The 24,240-nt window shown below is 44.8% G+C and overlaps 2 protein-coding genes across 2 annotated transcripts; both read right to left on the bottom strand.

Moving 5' to 3' along the window:
* Positions 1 to 6,703: 6,703 nt before the first annotated feature.
* On the bottom strand, positions 6,704 to 8,973 carry LOC133170477 (myeloid-associated differentiation marker-like protein 2). Its single transcript, XM_061303446.1, has one exon. It carries the CDS (start codon positions 8,286 to 8,288, stop codon positions 7,377 to 7,379), a length of 912 nt encoding a protein of 303 aa, XP_061159430.1. The 5' UTR covers positions 8,289 to 8,973; the 3' UTR covers positions 6,704 to 7,376.
* Positions 8,974 to 9,975: 1,002 nt separating this feature from the next.
* Positions 9,976 to 16,490, bottom strand: notum1a (notum, palmitoleoyl-protein carboxylesterase a). The gene is made up of 11 exons (XM_061303435.1): positions 15,987 to 16,490; positions 13,709 to 13,761; positions 13,499 to 13,594; positions 12,808 to 12,868; positions 12,660 to 12,718; positions 12,478 to 12,580; positions 12,208 to 12,399; positions 12,036 to 12,133; positions 11,806 to 11,953; positions 11,680 to 11,727; positions 9,976 to 11,593 (listed from the first exon to the last, which is right to left on the bottom strand). The coding sequence occupies exons 1-11, from the start codon at positions 16,331 to 16,333 to the stop codon at positions 11,290 to 11,292; spliced, it is 1,509 nt and encodes a 502-aa protein (XP_061159419.1). The 5' UTR covers positions 16,334 to 16,490; the 3' UTR covers positions 9,976 to 11,289.
* Positions 16,491 to 24,240: the final 7,750 nt, after the last annotated feature.

Consider the following 24,240-nt stretch of genomic DNA (forward strand, 5'->3'; position numbering starts at 1 on the left):
ACCATCATTTTTAGGTGTCCACATTTCTCTCACCTCTCTGTCAACACCCGTTCAAGTCCACGTCTGATCGGCTGATCCTTTGAGAACATGTCGGCAGCCGCCTGAGCGACGGTCTTACGGTGAACATAAGCTTGTGGCACTAATGGAGGGAAAACGTTCGCAGATGGTCCTAATCCAGGTCGAGAGCAAATGATTCCTAAATGGCGGGGATGAAGTCGTCTGCGGGATTTCCAAAGGCGCCGTGCCGTGTCTGTTTGCGGCGGGATTAATGACCCCGAGCTGTAGAGTTGACTGGGGGATTTGCTATCTTCGCACTTAGCCGTAAACACCAGAAGCTCCCTGAGCAGAATGAGGACGAATGTGTGATGCATCTCCCGCCATCGCTTTTAGCGAGGTGTCGACCGACGTTTCACTTCAGTAGATTTACTTGAGTATTTAGATTTTCCTTCATTTTGTCAAAACAGACACAATTAAAAGAGACATTAGCCAAAATGTAGCAAAAATGCATTTTTTGCGTAAAGTTGAATGAGTACTTCTACTTTTCCCGGGGTACCTGTACTTCTATTTTAAAGCAAGTACTTTTGCCACCTGTGTTTATAAATGCCACGTCGAAGCACTCTGACGTGCACCTTCATCACATGGCTAAAGGCGATGGCGGCGGGGGTGATGAATGGGCCGCGGGCCTGGCCCCCCGCCTTCCTCTGACAGCGGCGCTGTCATCGGCCGCCGAGCCGACGCCTCCATTAACTTGTGACACGGGCGCATCTACACGCTCGCCGCCGGCGACGCTCTCGGTCGCTCACTCGCGGTCACCCCATTGCTCCGTCACTCCCGCCGCCGCCTGTTTATGTGCTTTTTATTTCCACTTTGCAACAGGAAGTGAGGAAACGTGTTAAAATCGGTGATGGAGCACATCACCCGCCGTGCTGGACGCTGATGGCGAAGAAGCACGCGGCTCAATTCCGCAGCATCTGGCCGCCCGCGCCAAGAGAACTTCGAGCGACAAAGTCATTCGGGGCTACAAATGAGACTTTGATTGTCGCAGGGCTGCAGGGACAACAAGTCACGGCCGCCGCGTCTCGGCATCAAATTATGACAGAGTTGGAGTATTCAATAAATTGAGCCGCGGCATCCCTGCCGTAATTACGCGCACGCGCGCAAACAGCTGCTCCGCTCATCCAGGGCGGGTCAAGTTAATCCCCGATGCCCGCCGAGGAAGTCAATCACGGTGAGGAGGCCGACTACCTGCATTTATTTACGCACGCGCACGTAATTAACCTGCGCCTGAACTTGTGTTATTGAACCGCTTCAATCCAGCCAACTAAGAGTCGGCTCGAGTAATAGTACGGCAAACCTTTACACCCAATAGAAAGCGGATTAAACGTGTTTTGATTCCCAGTTTAAAGCGCTTCCTCGCTCTCTCTGAGCGTCTTCTGTCCAAATACACAAAGGATGAAAATTACCCACTTTGGTTGAAATCACAGTTACGTTTGGTCACATTAGACGTTTTTGACTGATGGTGTTCCAAGCAAGGGGGAAAAAAATTACTCCCGCACTCCACAACAATAAAAATCCTTTAATAAGAAGGGTTTTTTTTTAGACATATGATAATCCTGAGAAAATGTGTCTCAAAATTGGATCATTATCAGTGTGTGTGTGTCGCGCTAAACTGGTTGCTGCCCCAACAATTGCCTTCGCACCAAGAACGCCAGCTTCAATAAGACTAACAAAATGGACAGAAATTGTGAGCGGAGCAAAGACCAAAAAAAAAATCATATCAACAAACCTTTTGGAGCCTCATGCGTTTCTCTCATGAATGGAAATTGATTTAGAGAAATTGGAGTGCATCAGGGTCCGCATTGATTTCAGGGCACTGATGAACACGCCGCGATCTGAATCACGAGCGCAAATGGGAAAATCCAGGCAGAAATGACACATTTGAGCTCGGGCGGCGACACCTCTTGTTTCTGCAGGCCCGTACACATGAAAGATGACGGCTGCGTCCGTCCATCGGCCCTGTGGAAACACCGATAAAGGCCTCAAAATCAATAAAGCCGCCCACTGCTTTATGATCTTTGAGCAGTCGAAGTGCTTATGCGGCAACCGGCTTCCGACCCACCGGTGGATTTCTCACAAACACCACCCGCCAGCAGGATTCACAGAATATCAGTCACATTTATCCCTCCACCTTAACCACTTTGAGCCTGAGCCAATGAGCGCAAGTAAAAGTGCAGAGGGCGGAGCCCTGGGGCACTCCGGAAGATTAAAATACCATTTACGTTGCACTGAATGATGTAGAAATTGATGGATTTATTCTTGACCTCATTGGGAAGCAAGAGAGACAGGGCACACCTAGGACTGGTCGCCGGTCAATCACAGAGCACATGTTAACATTCAATTAAGCAGACTCGCATGGGTTGCTGGATTTGTTTTCGAGGCTATTGAATTTGAGCAGCTGCCCTCGTGTTCCCATTCGCGCTCCTCTCCCGGGATCTTGGCACTGATGCGTACGCCATTAAGGCCGTGCTCCTCGGCAGGAACCTTCCCCCATGCGTCACTCTGGCAGATTTATGGGCACGCCGTGCGACAGGATGGCCAAAGTTTAGAGTGGAGACAGGACGTTAAATCTTCAGGTCGCCCCGTCTAAATCTTACACGCCTCTAAAGCTGGAGTGACATTGCTGGTCCAAGTGGCCGCTTCCCATGTGATATTTTTTTCCAATTGTCAATTTGCATATATTGCCAGTGAATCATGAATCATCCATTTTCTGAACCGCTTAGTCCCCACAGGGGTCGCGGGAGTGCTGGAGCCTATCCCAGCCGTCATTGGGCAGTAGGAGGGGGACACCCTGAACCGGTTGCCAGCCAATCGCAGGGCACACAGAGACAAACAACCATTTGCACTCGCACTCACACCTAGGGACAATTTGGAGTCTTCAATCAGCCTACCAAGCATGTTTTTGGGAGTGCCCGGAGAAAACCCACGCGGGCCCGGGGAGAACGTGCAAACTCCACACAGGGAGGGCCAGAGCTGGAATCGAACCCGAACCCTCCTAACTGTGAGGCGGACGTGCTACCCAGTGCGTCACCGAGCCACCTACATTACCGTAATTTTCGGACTATAAATCGCACCGGAGTAGAAGTCGCACCAGCCATAAAATGCCCCAAAAAGTGAAAAAAACATATATATGTATACAAGTCGCTCCTGAGTATAAGTCGCCCCCCCACCCAAACTATGAAAAAAAAACGCGATTTATAGTCCGAAAACTACGGTAATTCATAAATAATCCAAATATTAGATTTTGTAGTCTGGAAGCTACTAGCAAGATTTGAATAAATCTCACTTTACCCCTCCCTCGACTCTCATGACTCACTCCAAACAAATTCCCTGCTAGCATTTCATGCATTTTTTTAAAAAAAAATGCTAGCATGAATGAAATTAAATGAAACATATGCCAATTGTGGCTCAGGAGAGCCCAGATTTGTGATTGTGTCACTTGAAGCATGCAGTTTAAATCCTGCCTAAGTCTTTCCTCTCTTTTTTTTTTCTTAATTTATCATTGTTGACCCACCATGGACATGCTTGACTTGTCTAATTGGCTCCCCATAAGCTCATTTAGCCGACGTGTTAAGTAAATTGTGGTCTGTTATGAAAATGAGAGTGCAGTGCATCCATGTTGCGTCTGATCACCTTTTGTTGTTGTTGTTGCACGTTACAATTTCAACTTTGTCATGACCACTCGGTCTTCCGATTCATTCCTGCCTTGACGGAGTGCTTGTTATCACCTCACCTTGCATCTTCCTCCTCAATCAAAGCCTGCAGGCATGAATCACGCGCCAATATGAGACCCCCTCCCCTCCGTCCCCTCTTTATTTAACATCCACACACGCCTTCAATTTGATCACAGACGAAAAGCAATGGCGATTTTTGCCGCTGTTGACATCGTAAATCTGAACCGGATTAAAAGTGCTGCTTCACTGTTGGCGGAGCTCTGTGGGCTCATCTGTCACCTGTGGAGGAGACGTAAGAAACAAATCGACTGTTAACATACTGCTATCTGCTGGAGGATGTTGGAATAGACACAAGGACGTGCCTGACAACTGTGAAGGAATTTATTCGATGTTATATTTTCTTATAAGTGCGTAACACTGACAAAAAAAAAAATCTTTATTGGCGAGGACAATACGGACAATATTCATCTGGGCCAAGGCCGAGAGTCAAGAAACTATCTGAAGAAGATATTTATTTATTTATTTATTTATTTTTATTTTGAAGAGTATATTTTTGCTGTCATTGAAGATGGCTAATTGAATTTAACTAATAATTTAATTAGCCTTTTATCCTGTCTGTGTTTCCATCATATTCACACAAGTTTGGGGAAACAAAAGGTTCAGTTCCCCTTTGAAGCTCATTAGAGTCCAATTTTCTCAGCGCGCTGTCATCTGTAAGTGCAAATACGTCAGCTGAGAAGTAGCTCGCCATCCCATCTCGGTTGGATAAATTCCCAGCTGGCGGCCTGAACCCGAACAACTCCATTCCGCTGCGCACTCGTCCGATGCGCCCTTTGACCCCCGGCCGCTGGCTCGCAACACTCGCTCCCCCAGATGTCATCACGTTAAAGCGTAGTGCAAGACGTGACTGTGGATTGTTCTGGTCTTTTCTAGATATTTTTAGATGTATTGAAATATCGTTCCAACCTTACACCTTTTAATTGGATTCTCTCTTGTTTATTTTTTTTTGCAGGATTTTGATCATGCAGAGCGTTTTTCATCACCCAAGAAGTGTAATGATGATGACGCACTGGCCATGCAAGGATTTCAGCTTCTTTTGGTGTGTGTACACACAGCAACACACACAGACACACATCTATAATGACATTGCACGCCCGGTCCGATGCCCCGGCAGATTGAATGAGCGAGCACCCGCTGTGCTACGAGCGAGCTGGCAACTTGCAGATTAAATAAAGCTGTCCGGTCCAGACCCGACCGAAATGTCTAGGCGCAGACGGAAATGTAATGTTTGCATCTCAGAGAGTTCTGCAATGTGCGAAGGGGACGCATCCTAGGGGCCCCAGCTGGGTCCAATTTGGGGTCCACAGAGGTCACTCCACAAAGGGAATGAATAGCAAGGAAATGAGCTTTTCGCTCGCGAGTGAAATTGACTGCGGAAGCTTCTCAAGGTTGATTGCTGTCTCACACGATAAAAAAAAAAATTACATCTTGTTTTGACCCTTGTTGAAATTAGCCAGTGACATGTTAACAGTGACATGTTAACATTACGCTTCACTGTTGTTGAAACAAGAGCTATTTGAACACAAATGGTGGTGCAACACATGTAGACAGATACTATACGTATGTGTGTGTGTGTATCCTTTAGCAGAATGTTTGATGATTTCAATTGTTGGCTGTTTTCTATATTTTGGGCTCCATTCAAAGTGGGGAAAATGTCAGCTACAGCTAGCTTGAAAACGTCGGCGTGGTGTTCTTGGCATCGTGCACGCTATTGAGCAGAAGCTTTCAAGGATGGCTCTAATTACCTTTGAGGACCCGCCGAGCGTCTGCCGACAACCAGTTCACGCCATCGTGCGGTTGTAGCGTTAAAAAGTAACATTAGCAATTTGCATATAAACAAGTGTGAGTGCAGTTCAAGGACACAAGTCTCTTCTCAATCAATAAGTGCTAAAGGTCCTAAATGAGCACATTAGTCATGTTGACTACTTTGCCGCGTGCTTATTGATCAAGGGACAATGTCAAGCGCGTTGATGGACAAAGACAAATAGGCCAAAGGAAAGCGCCGCTTGCCCGCGGTCCATTTGGAACGATGTCGGCCGCTCCCGGTTGCCCGCGTCGTGCTTTTGTACACTCTCTGTTAATATCATCGAGCGACGAGCGCGTCGCCACTGTCGATACGTGTTCGTTCTCCATCGGAGAACTTGGCGGGGAGGGAATTCAATTTGCTGGCGTTCATTCTGAACTATTTTGTTCTCCTGGCTGCCGGATGACATCTGCCTGCCGGAAAAAGGAACCAAGAGTGTCATCCTCCTCTGCAAGCCTCAATACGGACAATCCTGCATCACCCTGATTTGAAACCCTAACCCGATCTTAAAATCAAGTCTGACTCCAGTCGCCAATCCGTTTGAGTACTCAGCTGTCAACAGTTAAGTTGTTGCTTTCAATTTCCTGTTTTTTCGTGTGCCCAAAGGTGAAAAGAGTCAGCAGCAAGTAAGTGCAGGTGACATCACTTGAGGGTGAAGCACGACTTTGTATTTTGGCTTTGCACTCATTGCTGGGTGCTGTGGAAAATAGGTTCCAGAGTCCCTGTTAGCTAGAAAATCAATATGCTCATATTTCATTGATCAGGGTGCACAAGCATGTATTTACGTACACACAATCATTGATTAAAATGCACAAGTATATATTCTAAGATAGAAGTTGTTATGAAGTTGTGTCAAACCATAAAATCCAACGTGGCATTTACTGCAACATGAATGCAATAGGAGCAAATATAAATTGCACCAATATATCAATTCAAGTAATAAAATACACTCACTGTACGCAACAATTAATTCCACCAATACTTACTTTTACTTTATAGTAAAGTAGTACTAGTAGTCGTAGTAGCGTTATAGTAATAAAGATTCTAAGAACGGATTATTGGAATAGAATAGATCATTAAAAATCCAAATAAATGATAAAGATTCAGGTTCTTTGTCAATGTTATAATTTATTGGTATTGACAAATACCCTACAGAGAAGCAAATGGTTATATAAATACTCAAATATAGACAATCGACTACACTCAGAAACACAATAGCGTAAACAGTCAGTGGATAGCAGAAATTTTTTTTGCTAATATGAAAGTTTGACAGGAGGGTTACAGAAAAAGGATGAGGGAGCCCGAATGAAAAAGGCTCAGTGCAAAGTATTATGTGTATATCCAAACGAGATATGCCTTTAGTTTTACAATTACATACATAGTCCATTTGTTCAAACTTAGCCGTAATGGCGCCATACTGATATTGTAATCATTACCTAGGCAACAATTATGTGCGGTATGGTTATGTAATAAACACTGAGCCGTGAGAAGCAGCATCCAGACCAATACAAACAAGCTGAATGAGTATCAATAAACTTAACAACTTATTAGACACGTTAACAAGCACTTAGCGTAACCAGCATGAGAATCAGGTAAAATCTTTCAAATGAAATCAATTGAAATATATTTATATAGCCCTTAATCACAAAAGAGTCTCAAATATGAATTCTTAATAATCTGTCAGGAAAATCGATTGTCATGATGTCACATCCCCCTTCTTGGCAGTGGGCATAGTCAGCAGATGAAAAAGAATGATCCTAACAAATATCTGATATGGACATTCAGACAGCAGCATTGGAGATGAAGCGAATCCTTTGTGAGTAGATCAGGTCAACAAAGTAAAGAATGAGGTTGACGTTGCTGAACACGGCTACCACCATCTTGCTGTCCCAAGGGCATTTTCCTCGCGGACACACCTCCGGACGCATTGTCACGCTGTACTTCTTATCAAAGCTGAAGATGGGCCAAACCAGTGCGGTGCTGAGGTAGAGAATCACAGCCATGAAGGTGTAGACGACGACGAAGCGATCAAAGGCGAACCGTAGGGAAGACGTCCTGCCAGATATTGTCACCATGATCACAAGCACAGTGATGGAGAAGCACAGACTGTACACCACCACACAGTACTCAGTGGCCGCGTAGTTTTCGTACTCGCTGTAATTGTCCAGCGCTCCGAAAATAATGCAGGCCACAAATCCCTGGACCACCTTAAGTAGACCGGACACCGTTGCCATGTATCCCACCACGGCGCCCGGTTTGGCACGAGTTATGAACACTTCGGCGGCGTACGGGAAGACGCAGACGCTGGAGACGACGGTCACGGCAATGCGGTAGGCTTGCTCCTCGCAGCCTTCGTCGGGGCAGTCCACATCCAGGAAGTAGACGGGGTACACCACGGAGGCAGTGATATACATGAGTGTCGCCAGCATGGCGAAAGCCACCGTCAAGTTGTCCCACGAGATGGGCATGCAGACGTGGAGTCGCGTGATGTCCAAGCTGAATATCACCAGGGTGACAGCAAAGCAGAAGCACCACGTAAACATGCAGAAGTATCCATAGGTGGCGCTGTAGCCTGCGTTGTGCGACACAAGGGCGATGATGGCCGACCCAAAGAGCAGTTGGCACATTCGCGCCGCACCTAAAGGTGACAATACGGCCTTTTTGTCCAGGTAGTGTCCACCGTGAGCATCCATCACGTATGAGCGTTGGACCCCGATAACAGTCAAAATCCTTTCGGGAACAGTCTCAGCCTCGTTCTTGGTTGCCTTTTATAGGTAGACCCTAATTACAAGGGTCTGAAGTTTGTTTCCCCCAGAGCTGGCATTACAACTTCACTCTCAAGAAGCCTTTACTCTGTGACTTACAGTATGTCGAGTAAAATGAAAAGAAGTTACCTCAGACTTGTTGTACTTCTCTTTAAGTAATACAGCAGAGGCATCAAATACCTTGAGTTTTGTCAAAGTCTGGCCATCAAAATCTTTCTTGGCTTGCTCTCCTAAAAACTTCTCCAGAGCATTTCAAGGTCAGTCGTGTTCCGTAAGCCTTCCTCGGATCATATCGGTGAATCCAACAATAGCCTTCATTGACAAACAGGTGCAGATGTCTGTGGTCCTGTCAGTCAAGTTCCTCTACGTCCTCTTTGTAGGCCGCCATCGAAAAACTCTGAAAATTTAGTCGTCCTACTTTGTCGCCGTTTGTCTTTCGTCCAACCGCGTGTCGTGGTGTATAGCTCAGGATGGCTGTTTAAATGAAAGTTGCAGCCATGCCCAGGGTTGCAGGCCCCCGGCTAGCACTATAAATAGCGGCTCTGTATTCCACAGCAGTGTGGGAGGCTACATGTGGCAGGCGGTAGGGGAGTCGTCTTTCTTGGGAGGCTGAGTCAGAGCTCCTGCCATAAGGAACTGGCATTTATACACCGTGTAATGACAGGGCGGAAGGCCGAGACGCCCATTAGAGACAGAAATTACACACGATCCAACGGGAAAATTACACAGAAGCAGTGATAGATTTGAGCTAGGAAGTTGAACGTGAATTAGTAGTTTCCAAAAATACTTACCGTACTTGTGATATTTGTAGTCTTCCTTGTTCAATTGACATTGAGTACAGAGAAATCCTATGAAGAAATCGTTCACACTGCTGCTATGTTTTCATAAATGTGTGAAGATAAACAGCTTGAAGGTGCAAGTCTTTCCCTGCATAGAAACAGAAATCGGTTTGGCGAAACTACAAAATAGTCGAGCAACAATGCGCAGTTAAAACAGGACATATCATTTTCCAGCTCGTTACACTGTAGTTATGAGAAAATCCTTTGCATTTTAAACTGAACTTTACTGTGTTTTCTTAGGATGCTAACGGCTAACATACGTACAGTGTGGCCAAGGCCAAATTTATTAGCTTTGGTGCTAACTGCGATAGCTAATAATAATCAAAATCTAGCTACGTAAGCCAATACAACAGGAAGAAGCTAACTTGAAGGACCACAGGAAATGTGTGAAATAAAAATCCACAACTACCAGTGTATTTTATTTACAATGGAGGTCCTTTATTAATTGTCACGGTACCTAGCTAACAGACCAGCGCTAACTAACACCTCATTAGCAACGGTTTTAGCCTGCATAAAACTATTATACCAGTGCATGGGAAAATTCTCTGGCTAGTAAGCTAACACCTCAACAACTTGGAGGGAACTCATTCAATTACGACCTAGGGTGATGGGCCAAATTCTTAAAATCTTCAACTCAAAAAGTCTTAATATCTGTACGTTTGTACGCTGGTAATCCTTTGGTGGTCATTTACTACTCTGACAAGGTAAAAAAAAAAGTTATAATTCATTAAATTAATATGTATTTGATGTGGATCATCAAAAAATAGGAGAGCAGGTTTATTTTTCCCGTTGTATTTATATTTTGTGTCGTTTCTTTTGGGTCTAATACAAAGACATGCAGTCAACACAAAGAGGGGAAAAACCAACCAAGTATTTACAATTTTACAAAGAATCACTTCTCTGCGAAAAAAAATAGCACTTATAAATATGATTTACATAACAAAATAAATATGTAAATAACCAATGTAGTTCGAGTTTCTCCTGTTAAAAATATGTTACAGAATAAAATTACAATTAGTAATACCGTTCTTTCTGTAGTTGGTGTGAGGAAACACGTCCTTAGAAAGACACCAGCCCATACAGCATTCCCATTATATTAAAAGGTGATCTCTATTATGAAATAAGCATGGCGTGACAAACTGAAAGAACCTATACAAACACACTAACCATGTACAATACACATTTTCTCCCTTTAAATGCACATTGCATTGATCTGAGAACTGGTAAAACTAGCGAGGAGCCAACTACAGTATAATCTTTGGGCCTTGCGTGTTGTTCCACTTGTGCTGATTCAAGAGGTACACTTTATATTAAATGGCACTGTGGTGTGTGTGTGTGGTTGTCACGTTGTCATGATGACCCTAAAATCCCTCCTGGTGTACTAAGTAGCAGTGTTGGTAGTTCAATTCAGTTTATGGGGAAGGATGCTGATGTGAAGCAAAGCATCAAAGAACCCTAAACTGTATTTCACGTTTAAATATTTGTCTACAGCACATGACCCCGCAGTCCTCCGTAATCAGTTCATAGACACTCATATAACGCAGTTGCTAATCAAAACAGCAGCTCGGAAGTACAGCTGCACCGAAGCAGATTGTCCTAAGAATTTATCTGCATTGTAAATGAGTTCTGAGTTCAGTAGACTCCGACGCGTGGTCATGCCACAGTATGCTATCTGGGGAGCTACTCGATTTGTTACTTCCTGCCTTGGTTAATTGATCTTGGCAATTAATTTGATTTCAAACACCATATATGGGTATTATAGTTCAATACTATTCCAGGATTGCATTTGTACAATTAAATGCATAAGACCTCTTCCCCATCTGCGTTTTAGTAAACATCCCCCGCCACTATCTGCTGAAAAATGGTAATCTGTTTCGTTTGAGAGTTTGTTTGTTTGTTTGTTTGTTTTTTGCCTTGAGGTACAACAGTAAACGGGATGTCATAAGGGGGAAGACTAAGGTAGAAAGAGTGGTAGGAGGTATCAGGTGTGGACACTGGCCAGAGAGACCTGCCACAACCCTAGATGGGCTTTAGCTTGAAGATACTGTTAAGTGTGTTTTTTGTTGGTTTGTTGCTTTATACGAGTCTCTTTAGCTGCCACTGCTCAGCATGCCCAGTAGTTTGCTGGGGTCCATGCCCTGTTGCTGGGCCATCTTCTGCACATCAAATCCCATGTGCATCAGGAACTGGATCACGTTCATTTCTTGGCCTGTGAACTGGTCTCGGATGGTGGGGCAGGTGGGGTTGCAGTGCGGCCACGGGCAGCTGTCTATCAAATGTACAGGGCAACCTTTGGGCGGGGCTTTGTTGTTCCTGTTGTCATGGAGACTGCGGTCCCAGCAGTGAAGTGCCCGAGGCAAGGAAGTGCCTTTGACCTGCACGTCCGTCCAGTAGCTGCGAGACAACAGACACAAGAGGGCGCTGTCAACTCACAAGAAAACCCAGCAAAACTATTCTGTAGCGTAGCGCTTTAAACTCACTTTCTTGTGATGACTTCATGTGAGAGGCATGCTGGGGCGAACATAGCTCTACAATGAAAGACATTTTCAATCAGGCAAATTTGTAGATGCCTCAATTTCATTCTCCTTTTCTGGACCGTAACTTACGGGACATCTTTTAGGGTGTTCCTCAGCTCAATACCCAGATTTTGGATGTAACGCCACTGGCCTTCCTGCACTGGCTGGCCTGTCAACTGAATGTTGTCTACTGTCAACTGGGCTTCGTCAAACAGCCACTGGACCACAAAGACTGGGCCTGGAAATTGGCAGATACATTCGTTAAACCAAACCGATCATGTACTCTACGCTTCTGTGGCTACGTGGATACCGAAGCGTACTTTTTATGGACGGAAAGACTCGGTAGCCGAAAAAACAATTCCACTCCTCTCCTTCATGGGCTTGTTTGCATTTCTCCGGTACCACTCCTCCCCAGTACCTGGTGATAAGATCAAATATAGATCAGTGACCAATTTGTGACGACAAAACCTGGTGACCGCTCTGGGTGCCTACTTGATGCCCCTCTTGATGGTCTCAGTGGGGGCACAGCTGACTGCATCCAAGCAGTCCGTGAAGTCATACTGCTTGTTGTCCAGAAACCAGCCAGAGTCGGCCAAGCCGCGCACTTGTATCCCAGTGTGTCCCAGACCCTCCAGCAGCTCCGCCACACGGTCCACATTCAGCAGAACCCCCGTTCCACCGGCACTGCATGAAGATGTGACGGATTCTGATTACTGATCACAGCAGTTTGGGAAATTCACCCGGTTTCACTTGTGAACGTACCTGCTCCCGGCTAGGAGCAGAACCTTGGCGTTTTCCAGACCCTTTTTAAGCAAGGCTTTAACGACCTCTTGAATTATCAATGAGCCCATAAAAGCGTAGCCACCTGCACACCACAGAAAAAAAACACAAGGAATTCGGAGTTTGTTTCTCTTCGTGATTTCCAGCATCCAGTAACGACTTACTGTGCTCTGTCTTGGCAGTGGCGCCACTCCACGCATCGCTGGAGCAGTATGGGATGTACCTGTACAGACGAAATCAAAGTCATTGGTTGTTGAACCCTGTTATTTGAAAGGATTTAAAAAAAAAAAAATAATGAACACCATAACATACACCATGTTGGCGTTCCACCAGTGAGGGTTTTCCTCCGGCAGTGGAGACAGGATCCCAGTGCCTGTGCAGACAATTCACCATGTATCATTAGCCATTCCGGCACTCCCAGACACATCCTCTTCCTCATCATCGTCATTACCACATGAATTATAGTTATTACACAGCAATGAGAGACGGAGGCGTCCACGCTCTTGGAGCTACGGGCGCCAGGTCGACATTTGTTCACAGTCTGAACAGTCGAGCAAGGCCGGTGTTTGCGTTTCTGCAAAACTCACCTGGAAGTTGGTCTTCCACCTCGAGTTAGTGAACTGATCTAACTAAATCATCTAACTGTGAGTCCCCAATTGAATTTGGTCGACTGATCAACTGAATCATCCGAGTCACCGTGACTTTGCCATCTTGTCTACATGAACTGATTCAATTGCGTCAGCGGTGTTTCACATGGGTCCGCCAAATTGACAGCAATCCAATAAAGCAGGCTCATCTGAGGGTTTGGTGTTTCTAGTTTGCTTTCATTCTGTGGCTACTTGGTAGGAACTAGTTTAATAGTGACCTCAGAAATGGTTAGCCTGAGGATTCAGGTTACGACCCACTTGGTAGAAACCATAAGCGCCATTGAGATTAGGTGTTGTTCCTCATGGACTTTGAGGTTTGTTTGGAAATGATTCCAGACAGGTGAGGTGAGGCTGACCTGTTTTTGTTTGCGGCCACTTGGACGAGCTCATCAGCCTCCTCATGGTCTCATATCTGCTGTCGCAGTTCTCTTTGTTGAAGCAGTACCAGCCGCCTGCACAGAGGGTTGACGAAGACTCAATTCATAGTTCTTGAAAAAAATATCTCTGGATGAGCAGTATAGAAAGTGGACACATGGATATATATACGACACATGGATTTTACTTACCTTCAAGGAATATCAACCAGCGTCTGCTTCCTCTGGATTCTTTTAGGTAATACCTGCGGGACATTGAAGAATACACCATTGTATCATGTACAATCTCCAGTTACATGATACCTTTTAGTTTTCAACCAGCATGACAATATATTTTAAACAGACACATTCCAGTGTTGATATGGTTCACTTTCCAATTCTTTGGGGGAGATAACCAACTGCTGTAATACCGTATACACTATTGTCACTAAGTCAGACTCTTATCTTGAATGTTAGCATCCTGTTGCTTTGTTGATTCCTATCTTCAGGGGGAAAAAAAAGGTGACAGCAGCCTGCAGCAATGGCAAAAAAGGTGACAGCATTGGAAGACCACTGATGTTGCTTATCTCAATCGCCCCTATGCTGCTTACAAGCTGAAGAGTAGAACTGTGATTTTCCTTTGAGCTCATTCTTGGGCGGTGATATCACGACAACGCCGATGACCAAATCGATTGGCATTTTAGATTGTTAATCGTAAAATCGCTCACTCGATATTTAAACCGATGTAGTCACATGCAACAAATTCCTGGGCAAAGCGCACGTTCTGAAGCGAATAATCACGGGTGTGTCGATGAGGTAGGCAACTACCCGTGACTAAACTCTTGTGACAGCCAAACACGTTTCAGTGACTGCATAGAAATCCATTTGCTTAGATGCTGTCACACTTTGGCTCGATTTCATGACTTGATACTATCATAGTAAGCCACAGTCAGTCATGTTCACTTCCAAGCTTTTTATATTACCAAACAAGTCTCGGATCAAATTCCTTTAGTTGAATTCTACATCTCCACACATAGTAAAGGATTTTTTTTTTTTGGTCAGCGAATGTGAGCTGTTGCATTGAGCATCTTAACAGACAACCACCACAGTGCTGAATGCAAAAAAAAATAAAATGGCCATCTGCCAGTGAACTGTCCCTCTCCACTGTTACTCCTGCTGTGTCTCTAAAGAGCTTAGCGCTTTAGCGCACTCCTGTTAAAGAAGGAATTACGCAGAATTATTATTGTTGAAGCCAGACGACGCATCATCACCGGCTTTTCAGTCGTCTGCACATCGCTATTGTGGTCCAGGATGTAACGGGGCAAAAAATAATAATACTGCCGCTATCTATGCAAATATAATTATCACAGCATTTTCAGGAATTTAGTATGGCACTTAAAGCATTTTATAAAAAACATAAACAGCCCATGAAAAGGCCTCATTACAATTTTATAACATAGAAAGCAATACATTAATAAAAACACTGCTATTTATTTGAGTGTTAACATCATTATGCATTCAAAGAATGACTTGAAAAAATTACGTGTCCCATATTTCATCTTAAACATCATACAAATTACAACAGACATTATTTTATTATTGCACATGTGAATTAAAAAAAACATTAGCTTTGGAATTATTAGAACAAGAAAAAGCAACCTAATCGGGCATTTCACTCTGACAACCGGTAGCCACAAATGTGCCAAATGTTATTCTTTCCCATATTGCATTGCATTTCTGCAGTTTAGAAACTTTTTAAGAACAAGTATTCAATCAATGTACATACAGAAATGTACAAAGCCGATATTACAGAATTAATAACAACGGATAATATGATCCTAAAAAGCATTTGCGGATCAATAAAAATAATTTTCAGCATTTTACTTTAACAATTTGCAATGTAATAACGAGTTAAACTTTGGGCCCCCAATCCACAGGTTGGGAAACACTTTTCTATAAGGATCTTAAGATTTTACAAAATTTACAGGATTGATGGATGTAAAATTTTATAGATTCAAGAATCAAGAATTTTTATTGCCATGTTTGAACAAGGAATTTGACTTCTGTACATCACAGCCTCTGTTCAACATTTAGGTGACTAACAACACTCAGGACGTGTGAAAAATGATAAATATTCTCAGACATCCCCTGATCTTAAACTCCCAGGAGGGCAAGGAAAAACTCAAAAACAACAAAATAAAAGTTTCAGTGGACGCACGTTTTGAGACTCGATCAGAAGGACCACAGGATGGGAAGGTCCCTGATCCGCAGTTAAGAGAAACCTGTTATATGTTTTATGACATTCATGATGGGCAAGAAAGATGGCACGACATAAATGATAATTGCATGTAATAAAAAGGCATTTCAGGTTATCAATAAAATGCAGCCATTTTTGCAGCCTCACTTCATGATATCCTCTTCCAGGGTCTTAAACCTGTAGGTCACGTTGGCGCACGCATTAGGCAGATTTTTTGCAGTTTCTTTGACCTACCCTGCGGGACTTCCGTCGTTGCATGTGACCGAGACGTTCTCCAGAAAGTGAAGCTTCATGTCGTGGTCGAGCTTCTGCGCCGAGCACGGGTACAGAGACTGCGCCAGGTTCTTCACTTGCGTCATGAAGTTATCCATGTTCTCCTCCACGGCGGTGAAATCCAGTGGGAAGCTCTCGGTGGTGTCACCCCGGTTGCCGCTCGCCGCCCGGTATGTGGGAGGCGGCGGCGCGCGTCGTGGTTGCGGGTTGCGGCCACCGCGGAACCTCCGTGCGCACAGCCCGGCTCCGGACTGCATCACGACCAAGAGTAGCGGCAGCAACGATGAGGCGAATCGAACTGCTGTCATATTTATCCCCTGATAGTTTTTTTTCCCCCTTTAATTGAGATGCAACCCCAAAACAATTTGACTTTTAAGCTCCGTTTGACGACCCGTGCAATTGTCGCAGACGTTCCTCTCGAGGTTGGTGCCATGCTCTTGAATTTTATTCAAACTTTCCCCCCTTGGGTGCGCGTCCAGCCAATCAGCACTTGCGGGGCAGGACTCAAAGCACGTTCGAGCGTGGCAGAACTACACCCACCCACCTACCACCACCCTCTTTTTTTATGTACTTAAGAAACACACACATATTTCTTTTGATCTACGATGTTCTATTTGATGTGGTGACTTTTATTGGCCTTAAAATGGCCGTTAACCCCATTGCAACATTGATTAATTATAAAGTGACAATACACATCTTGTTTGTCGGATGCACACATCAAGATTATTTTTTTGCTATTTATGGGAAAAACGATCCATGCTAGTGATTTGGATTTTTCTTTTATCCCCCATTTAACCCCCCCACCGCAACAATGATTTATAAAGTGACGAAACACATTGTGTTTGTTAGATGCACGTTCAGTAAGATTAGTTTCGTCGTTTAAAAAGGGAAAGAAAAAATGTGATCATTTTTTTTCTTTTTTTTTTAAATCCATAAAACCTCATTTTGCTCATTTATACAGTGACAATACACAACATAGATTCATATCACCTAAAAGTGAATTTTGTTTATTAATTTAACACGGGAACTTATTTTTCCTTCTTTCTTTTTCTTTTTTTTTTTTTTTTTTAATCCAGACAAGGCCTCCGAAGATCAAAGCAGCCATCACTCTTACCCCAACCCCACCGCACCCCCACCATCTCCCACTCTGTCTCTCTCCAAACCTTCCCGGGCGACTGTATATTCGAAACTGAGCAAAGCGTCCTGAGCATAGGAATGTCATTGCGCTCCGACCATTTTCATTTTGATCTACATTAAGTGTTTTTTGAAAGCTGGGACAGGCTCCACCCATGACTCTGAGGGTATGACATTCAGGGTTGCATGACTGTGTGCCAGGTAGGATGGATTTGATGGACTCACCCGCAGGAGTGATCAGGTCTGTAGAAGTGTAGGCTTTGTCACCGATTGAGTCGAGTCACTTTGACGTCATCCCCAAAAATGTAAGCCTGAAATCACTCGCAGATGGATCGCAATTCAGACAAATGCCCTACCATGAAGGCACCGGGATCTTTTGACCGGCGTGAGTGGCATACGCCTGCGAGGCAACTGATTAATGACTTTGACTCAAAGTCTTTGAGGCCATTCCAGTTTCTCTGATGACAAAGTTGTATCAGGAAATATCTTTGTCTGCAGAAGACCTGTAAAAATGACTAGAAATGATTGAGCTTTCATGCCGAGCCTGTGTAGCACTATAATGCTGTCACATAAATAACCAGAAAACGTAAGAACCGTAACCAAAGCGCAAGGATTTACTTGAAAGTCCCTTTCAGGCGAAACTCGACAAAGCGGGACATTGTCTGGAGTGCAAGTTCACACAGTTGTTTCGGCTAACCTCACTAAGATAATTAGATGCACGGTGACGAGGACAATTGCTTTGGACACAAAGAGGCGTGGACATCGCGTCTCGGGTGTTAAACTTCACACTCAGATCACGGCCGGTGGGTTTATATCTCTGTTACTACGCTTTGCAGCCATTTGGGAAACTGTCAACTCTGGGAACGGTTTCAGAGAAATTGCCTGATCCGTTCCGAGCGAAATCAAATTGCTCTCCGCTGATAAAATTTGGGATTCTTTGGAAAACACTTGCCTGCGTACCTTATTTGAACTCCTTGTATTAGGCCCCTCTGTATTAGGCCCCTGTAATTGTCTTGTTCCTTTTTAGTCTGCCCCAGGGCCACCGCCTCCCGTTGTCTGCTTGTACCACAAACACAAATGTAACCATACAAGTCGGCAGGGATTAATCCTGGAATTAGGTCATTTGAAAATGACCCAGCTGTTCTGATTGCAGTCCCTTAGAAGCGCCCCCGTGCCCTCTCCCGGCTCTGGAGCCCCCCGCCCCAACGCCAGGCCTCCTGTGAAAGTCAAAGCCTCGACTCTTTCATCTCCGATCAGTTGCATGTGCCCCTTGCAGATCCGCAGGTTTTACTGCTTAAAACCGCGCTGGCAAGAGGTGATCATGCGACCGTTGCCGCGCACCCCCACAACGGCGGTTCCGCTCGCACACCTCCATCATCCGTCTCGGCACGGCTGTTAGCGTTGATGCGCACATGCTGTTGTCATCGAGGGTCCGTCCGGCGCGGTCCGTCGAGTGCGGCGAGTTGGAACTGTTAGGTCAGGTTACATCAAAGAGATCAGGAGGGATCAGTCTCTTGAAAGGGACAGGCTCTGGCTCAAATCATCAGAAACAGGTGGAGGTCCTCAATGGGAGAACAAAGCGGAGAGCACCATCCATAAAGCATTTATGTTTCATGGAGGAGTTCCTTTAAATCCTTTTCAATTGAGAGCGCAAACCACACAAAACAAGAATGGAACAAAGTGCCTTGGGGATTGTGGGACTCTTCCATACTGCTGAGTAAACAATGCAATAGATCAGTCCAAGATATAATGCCATAAAAAGTGGGTAAGCGTCACGATGAATTTTGTTATCGGACCATTTAGAATTTAGCAATTCTAAAGTCAATCATTCAAAAGATTGTCTTAAGTGACAGAAGACAGGTCACATCAAAAATCGGTGCCTAATTCACAAATGCTGAATTAGTCAGGTGTTCACTCTTATTGGACTCCGACCTTTGCATGAAAATGGTCATGAGCAAATGAAGTCGGCGTGGGCGGGATTTACGTAGATTAGCTCGTTACCATATTGTCAGACCTAGGTTGAATAGATTTATTCAGTTCTTGAATGGGCCCAACCTCTAGCGACCCAAGAAATTGTATACAACCAATTAAAAATCGATAATCCCTCTAAGAACTGAAATGCACTTCAAGGCCATCCGAACACTGAGCTTCTATTGGACGTCACCTCGTGGCTAAACTCCAGATTCGGGTCCCCAAAATTCACGTTGAACCTATTGTCCAAAGCCACCCAAAACAAACGTGTAGAGAGATTCCGGCCGTTAACGCACCATTGACCTCCTTTCATGTGCCTTCACCACATGTCCCTGACATTAGCCAGAGAGATGCTGGATGACCTTGATCCTGATTTAAATCAAGAGGTGCCATCTAAGATGTGCATGCAAATGGGGAGTACGAGAGAGTAAGTGAGGCAGGAGACATCTGTCGAGCAGGCTCTCATTTCGTAAGAGGGGGCCATCTATTGGTTGCAGATGATGCCCCCCGCTTGATAGGAGCCAAGTCTTTCAAGACCGGACAGCTTGCATTAGGGGGCTCTGCGGTCAGCTGTTTGTTGTTCACGGACACAGGCTGTTGCCTCGAAACGATGCGATGCAAAGGTCACTTTGAAATTTTTCATCTTGAACTTAGTCAACAAGATGAAAGTAAACTATCCTGTCGATATCTATGTACGGCTCTCTTTAAAATCTGAGCGTAATTCCTGTTGAGTTTAACATTTTTAATGCCTCGGTAAGACTTCACCGAGTCAGGATTCAAATATTTGCTTTAGAGTTTTGGTGAGAATTTGTCATCTGCGGACGCTCTGAGCTGGCCCGGTGGCCACCATGAATGACTACATGCTGTGCTTCATTATCCTGGACACTTTCTTAACACCAAGCAGCCGGTTTCTTTTATCCAGACAGGCGAAAGATGAAGCTACTGTAATCAAAGAAGACAAAGATCAGTGCCAGCTTTTGTGCTACCTGCTTTGATGTCATTTTTTTTTGGGCGGGGGTGTAAAGCAGCTGACGTGGTTTGCCAAAGAGCAACCGTCGTCGCCAACTGTCTGACAGGCGGCTTTTCATCAGCGTGACATCACTCTGCTACTTGATTACTTTCCGTGGGCTCTTCCAGACCTCTGATTTCTTTTTTTCTTTCGTTTTTTTTTTCCTCCCTAGAGGAATCTTAAACCATCATTGCTGCCGTCTTCTCGACATCTGACGCACGCGTTAGCGTGTTTTGCGTACGCAGAATATCGATAGTCACAGTTAGCAGTGTTGTTCAATGAACTTGTTCATATTTGGGGCAAAAAAGTTTTAGAACTTTTATATGTAGGGAGACAAACATCTTACTTTGCTACTCCTGTCACCAAACGTTATATAGCTGCGTAATTCAAAGCTCGGCAAAAAAAAAAATCTTTAAAAATACCTCAGTTGTTTTGGGGGTAGCTTTCTACTTCCTGTTTTGATTCCTGTTAGCTTGATAGGAATCTAAATCAGAGCCAGTAGTGACCAACATTTTGTGAACAAAGGATTTTAAATCTCCCGTGATTGGTGTTGTCCATCTGTTTGTAATAATTTGACGAGACGCATCGAGTGAAGCTACGTTATCTTCTCATGCTAACTGGCTGGTGGCCAACTGGCTGGCTGCCACATGCTTGTCGCTTTGAATCAAAAGTTAGAATGCCTATGTTGCCATTTAACGTTTTATATTACATTTGTGCTTGATTTTATTTGATATGTGTGTGACAGTTCACTGTTCTATTGGTTTTGATGGAGAAGTATTAGATTGGTTAACTTCTGGAGCAGCATGGTGGGCTAGTTGTTAGCAAGGTGTGCTAGCGGTTAGCATGGGTACCTCAGATGTCTGAGATCCATGGGTTAAATCTCAATTAGGGCTGTTCGTATGGTCTAGCCATGTTATTAAATGTGGGAGAGGAACCGCATTGTTGCTGGTAGAATCGCTTATTATCAGACGAGATTATAAAACAGGACGGGGGGAAAAAAAAGAACACCTCCATCTTTCTGCTCCGTCGGTCCTTTCCTTTGATTCGTCTTCCACAGAAGAGTAAGCTGTGATAAATTACAAGGCAGTATCTGAAAGTGTTTGTTTTTGGAGGAAACTGCAGTGTGCTTTGGATATTTATAACCGTGCTCCTGTCTCAACTCCGTGTATCTGCTTTACCGGATCACTATCTATCTTTTACCTGCCTCCCACATCATAAAGTTGGTCGTCTTCAGGATGAAGAGGTGTCTGAAGTCCGATGACCGACTTGTGGAGTTTTCCAAAGGGGGGAAAAAAACGGTTTGAAGGGATTAGAGAGCATGTTTGTTTATTCTCAGATGAGAGGATGTCGAGAAGGACCGTGGAGAGGTTGAAGTGGGATGGACGGTGCATGATTCATGTCAAACTCTTTGATGTTCTCCAGCGCACATCCTCTCGCAAAACCACCAGTAGGTATGATTATCATTGCGCGATCTAATTACAAACACAGACTCGAGGTGTTCTAAAGCCACCGAGGTGGAGGAAATGTTTTTCGCAAAGAGCCAACCTAAACCGTTGATTCCGAGAAGATTGTTGTTTTTTTCTCGCGGTCACCTTGGCTCGGTCAGTGGAAACATTTATTCAGAAAAAGGTAACCTATCTTGTTCTGAAATGTGCTTGCCTCCCTTTCTCCTTCGGCAGGAAGAAAGTGGTCGGGAAGGAAGAGTTACTCAGGCTTTACTCATTGACGTTCCTCGGAACGTGTCATCTTGTTTTTTGGGGCGGTGACTAATGAGAACATTGGCTCTCAGGTTTTCCTCTCGTCAGAATTGATATCACTGGAACCAGAGGGAACCACTTGTAAAGGTTGGACGCAGTAATTGTGATGTTCAAGAGTCTCCACTTGGTTGCTTTGGTCAATTATCAGTCTGCTCTTTGAGTACAATTTGTCTCTTAACCATAGCCATACAAGTGGATAGCGTGTCTGATGCGTTCAATGTGGCGCTCTCTGTGGTATTAAGAGCCTGGAACTGCGACATGACTTGAAGTTCTTACGTTTTCTAACTTTTTAAGAAATACAAAACATGACCTTTGTACAAATGAATATTGTCTTAATTGCTTGTCCTTTATGTACAACAATCTGTTGTCCTGGATGAAAACCCTTGAAGAATAAATCCAAATTCCATCAACGTGAGCACCCTCACATCTGGAGGACAGGTGTAGAGCCAATTCTCACGTGTCAGAACTTTCTCCCTAATTTACTTATTTCAAGAGCCCCACCAAAGCCAGAGCGAGGCGTCCCCGTGGCACCAGATTAGACACGGCAGAGGACGGGAGGCAAAACAACATTTATTCCCGTGAACCGAAGGCAGGTAGAGGGGAGGACGACTGCTACGCGTCTCGAACCGTTTTCGGGCCGTCGCTTTGAAATGAAATGTCCGTGGCCCTGAAGTCATTACGCCTTCAAAGCTAATTAACACATGGCTTTTGTTTGGGCCCAGGTTATGTCGGTACAGATGATTTGGGGGCTGCGGGGATTGGGTCGGGAGGGCGGAACATAGATACCAAGGGCAAGGTGTGCTTTCATGTCAGGAGGAAGTGCTTGACTCCTGACCCCCCTCTTGAGCTCAAAACCGGGCTGTCGACACGGCTTCCTTGCGTGCCACGTTAAAAGATGAGCACTGGGTAAGAGGCGGGGAACCTTCGGAGCCAGCTGCCACCGTGGCTGGCTCCACGCTACCCTTTTGCCTCTATCTAAATGCTAAGTTGCATAAGATCAAGAATCTATTTATGTTCTCAACCCAGGGGGTAGAGAAAGCGCAGGATCAGAATCTAGACAGGCCTGGAGAGCAGTCGTAGCCGCCGGTTTGTTTGTCTTCGTCTTGTGCGCTACAAGGCACTCACTATATCATCAAAGCCTTTACCTCGGAGCCACGCATTTCCATATGGGTGTGCCCGCGTTTGAAGACCAGTCCAATGTGCCACATTACCTTTTGAATCCTCTGGCACCACAGCATGGTCAACATAAAACAGCATCCTTTTGCCCTTAATCACGCCAAGTCTGGGGACCGATGAATGTGCTTATTTATTTCTCGCTAGAGTTTACTCACAGTGATGCCATTTAAAGCACGTGTGCCTCAGTCCGAGTGAACCCCGCAGTTTAATATGCATTACCCCGAGTCGACACCGGGGTCCGAGGGTCAGCAAAGTGTTTGATGATGCCGTTTTATTGTTCCAGAGGGTCAAGATCTTCAAAGCTCTCCTTCTGTTCTCTGCAGGGGCACCCGGGGCAGCAGCTGTCGGAATACACACAGCTTTGTGTTTTTTTATATACACGCGAGAAGAAGAAGTAGCTCGAGACTACTCTCGTTTTTACTGCGGTGATGGGGTGGGATAGGACACTAATATTGTTGTGCCCTTTTGTGCATGATGAGTGGGGAGCGCGTGAATCACATCGGGGGGGACGCATGACCAATATGGAACCAACGGTAGGTCGTTAACTCATTCACTGCCATTGACGGATATAGACGTCCAAGATTCCGTTTAAAAGGGCTGCCATGGGTTAGGGTTGTACGCACGGGTTTTTCCGGTGTTTCCACATTGCGGGTAGGTCGAGATCACAGGTGTCAAACTCAAGGCCCACGGGCCAGAAACGGCCCGCCACATCATTTTATGTGGCCCGCGAAGACAAATTGCGCATCCAAATTCATGTTATGACTAAAATTGCAAATTGTCTTCACTTTTAAAAATCATCTCTTTTAAATATTTGAACAGTTTTTACTAGTCTGATTTGAAAAATAGTTATTTGTCAGTTTGCTTTGTCGCTTATACTTTTTATAATATGAGGCATTCAAACGTTTGGGTTGACAGTCATAATGGTCCTCCGAAAGAAGCTATGACTACAATGCGGCCCACGACAAAAATGAGTTTGACACCCCTGCTCTAGATTGTATTCCCAGTAATGGACGGGGGTTTACCGTACTTCATGAAATTTTACGGAATCTTAACTTTGGGTGATGCTACTTCCTGAATGGCCGCGTCCCTTTTGCTTTTTCACACCAAACAAGCATAAGCTGCCTTCATGACATGCCAGGCCTTTTCATTCCAAGTATCCCAAACACTT

The sequence above is a fragment of the Syngnathus typhle genome, linkage group LG17 (assembly GCF_033458585.1).
Source record: "Syngnathus typhle isolate RoL2023-S1 ecotype Sweden linkage group LG17, RoL_Styp_1.0, whole genome shotgun sequence".
NCBI lineage: Eukaryota > Metazoa > Chordata > Actinopteri > Syngnathiformes > Syngnathidae > Syngnathus > Syngnathus typhle.

Bases quoted from the DNA above. Each gene is read 5' to 3' on its own strand.
- LOC133170477 (XM_061303446.1), bottom strand. From the start codon at position 8,288: ATGGATGCTCACGGTGGACACTACCTGGACAAAAAGGCCGTATTGTCA.
- notum1a (XM_061303435.1), bottom strand. From the start codon at position 16,333: ATGACAGCAGTTCGATTCGCCTCATCGTTGCTGCCGCTACTCTTGGTC. The intron at 13,762-15,986 runs GTAGGTCAAAGA...AATGTCCCGCAG, and splicing joins AACGACGGAAGTCCCGCAGG to GTATTACCTAAAAGAATCCA. The intron at 11,954-12,035 runs GTACGCTTCGGT...GCCAATTTCCAG, and splicing joins AGTCTTTCCGTCCATAAAAA to GCCCAGTCTTTGTGGTCCAG.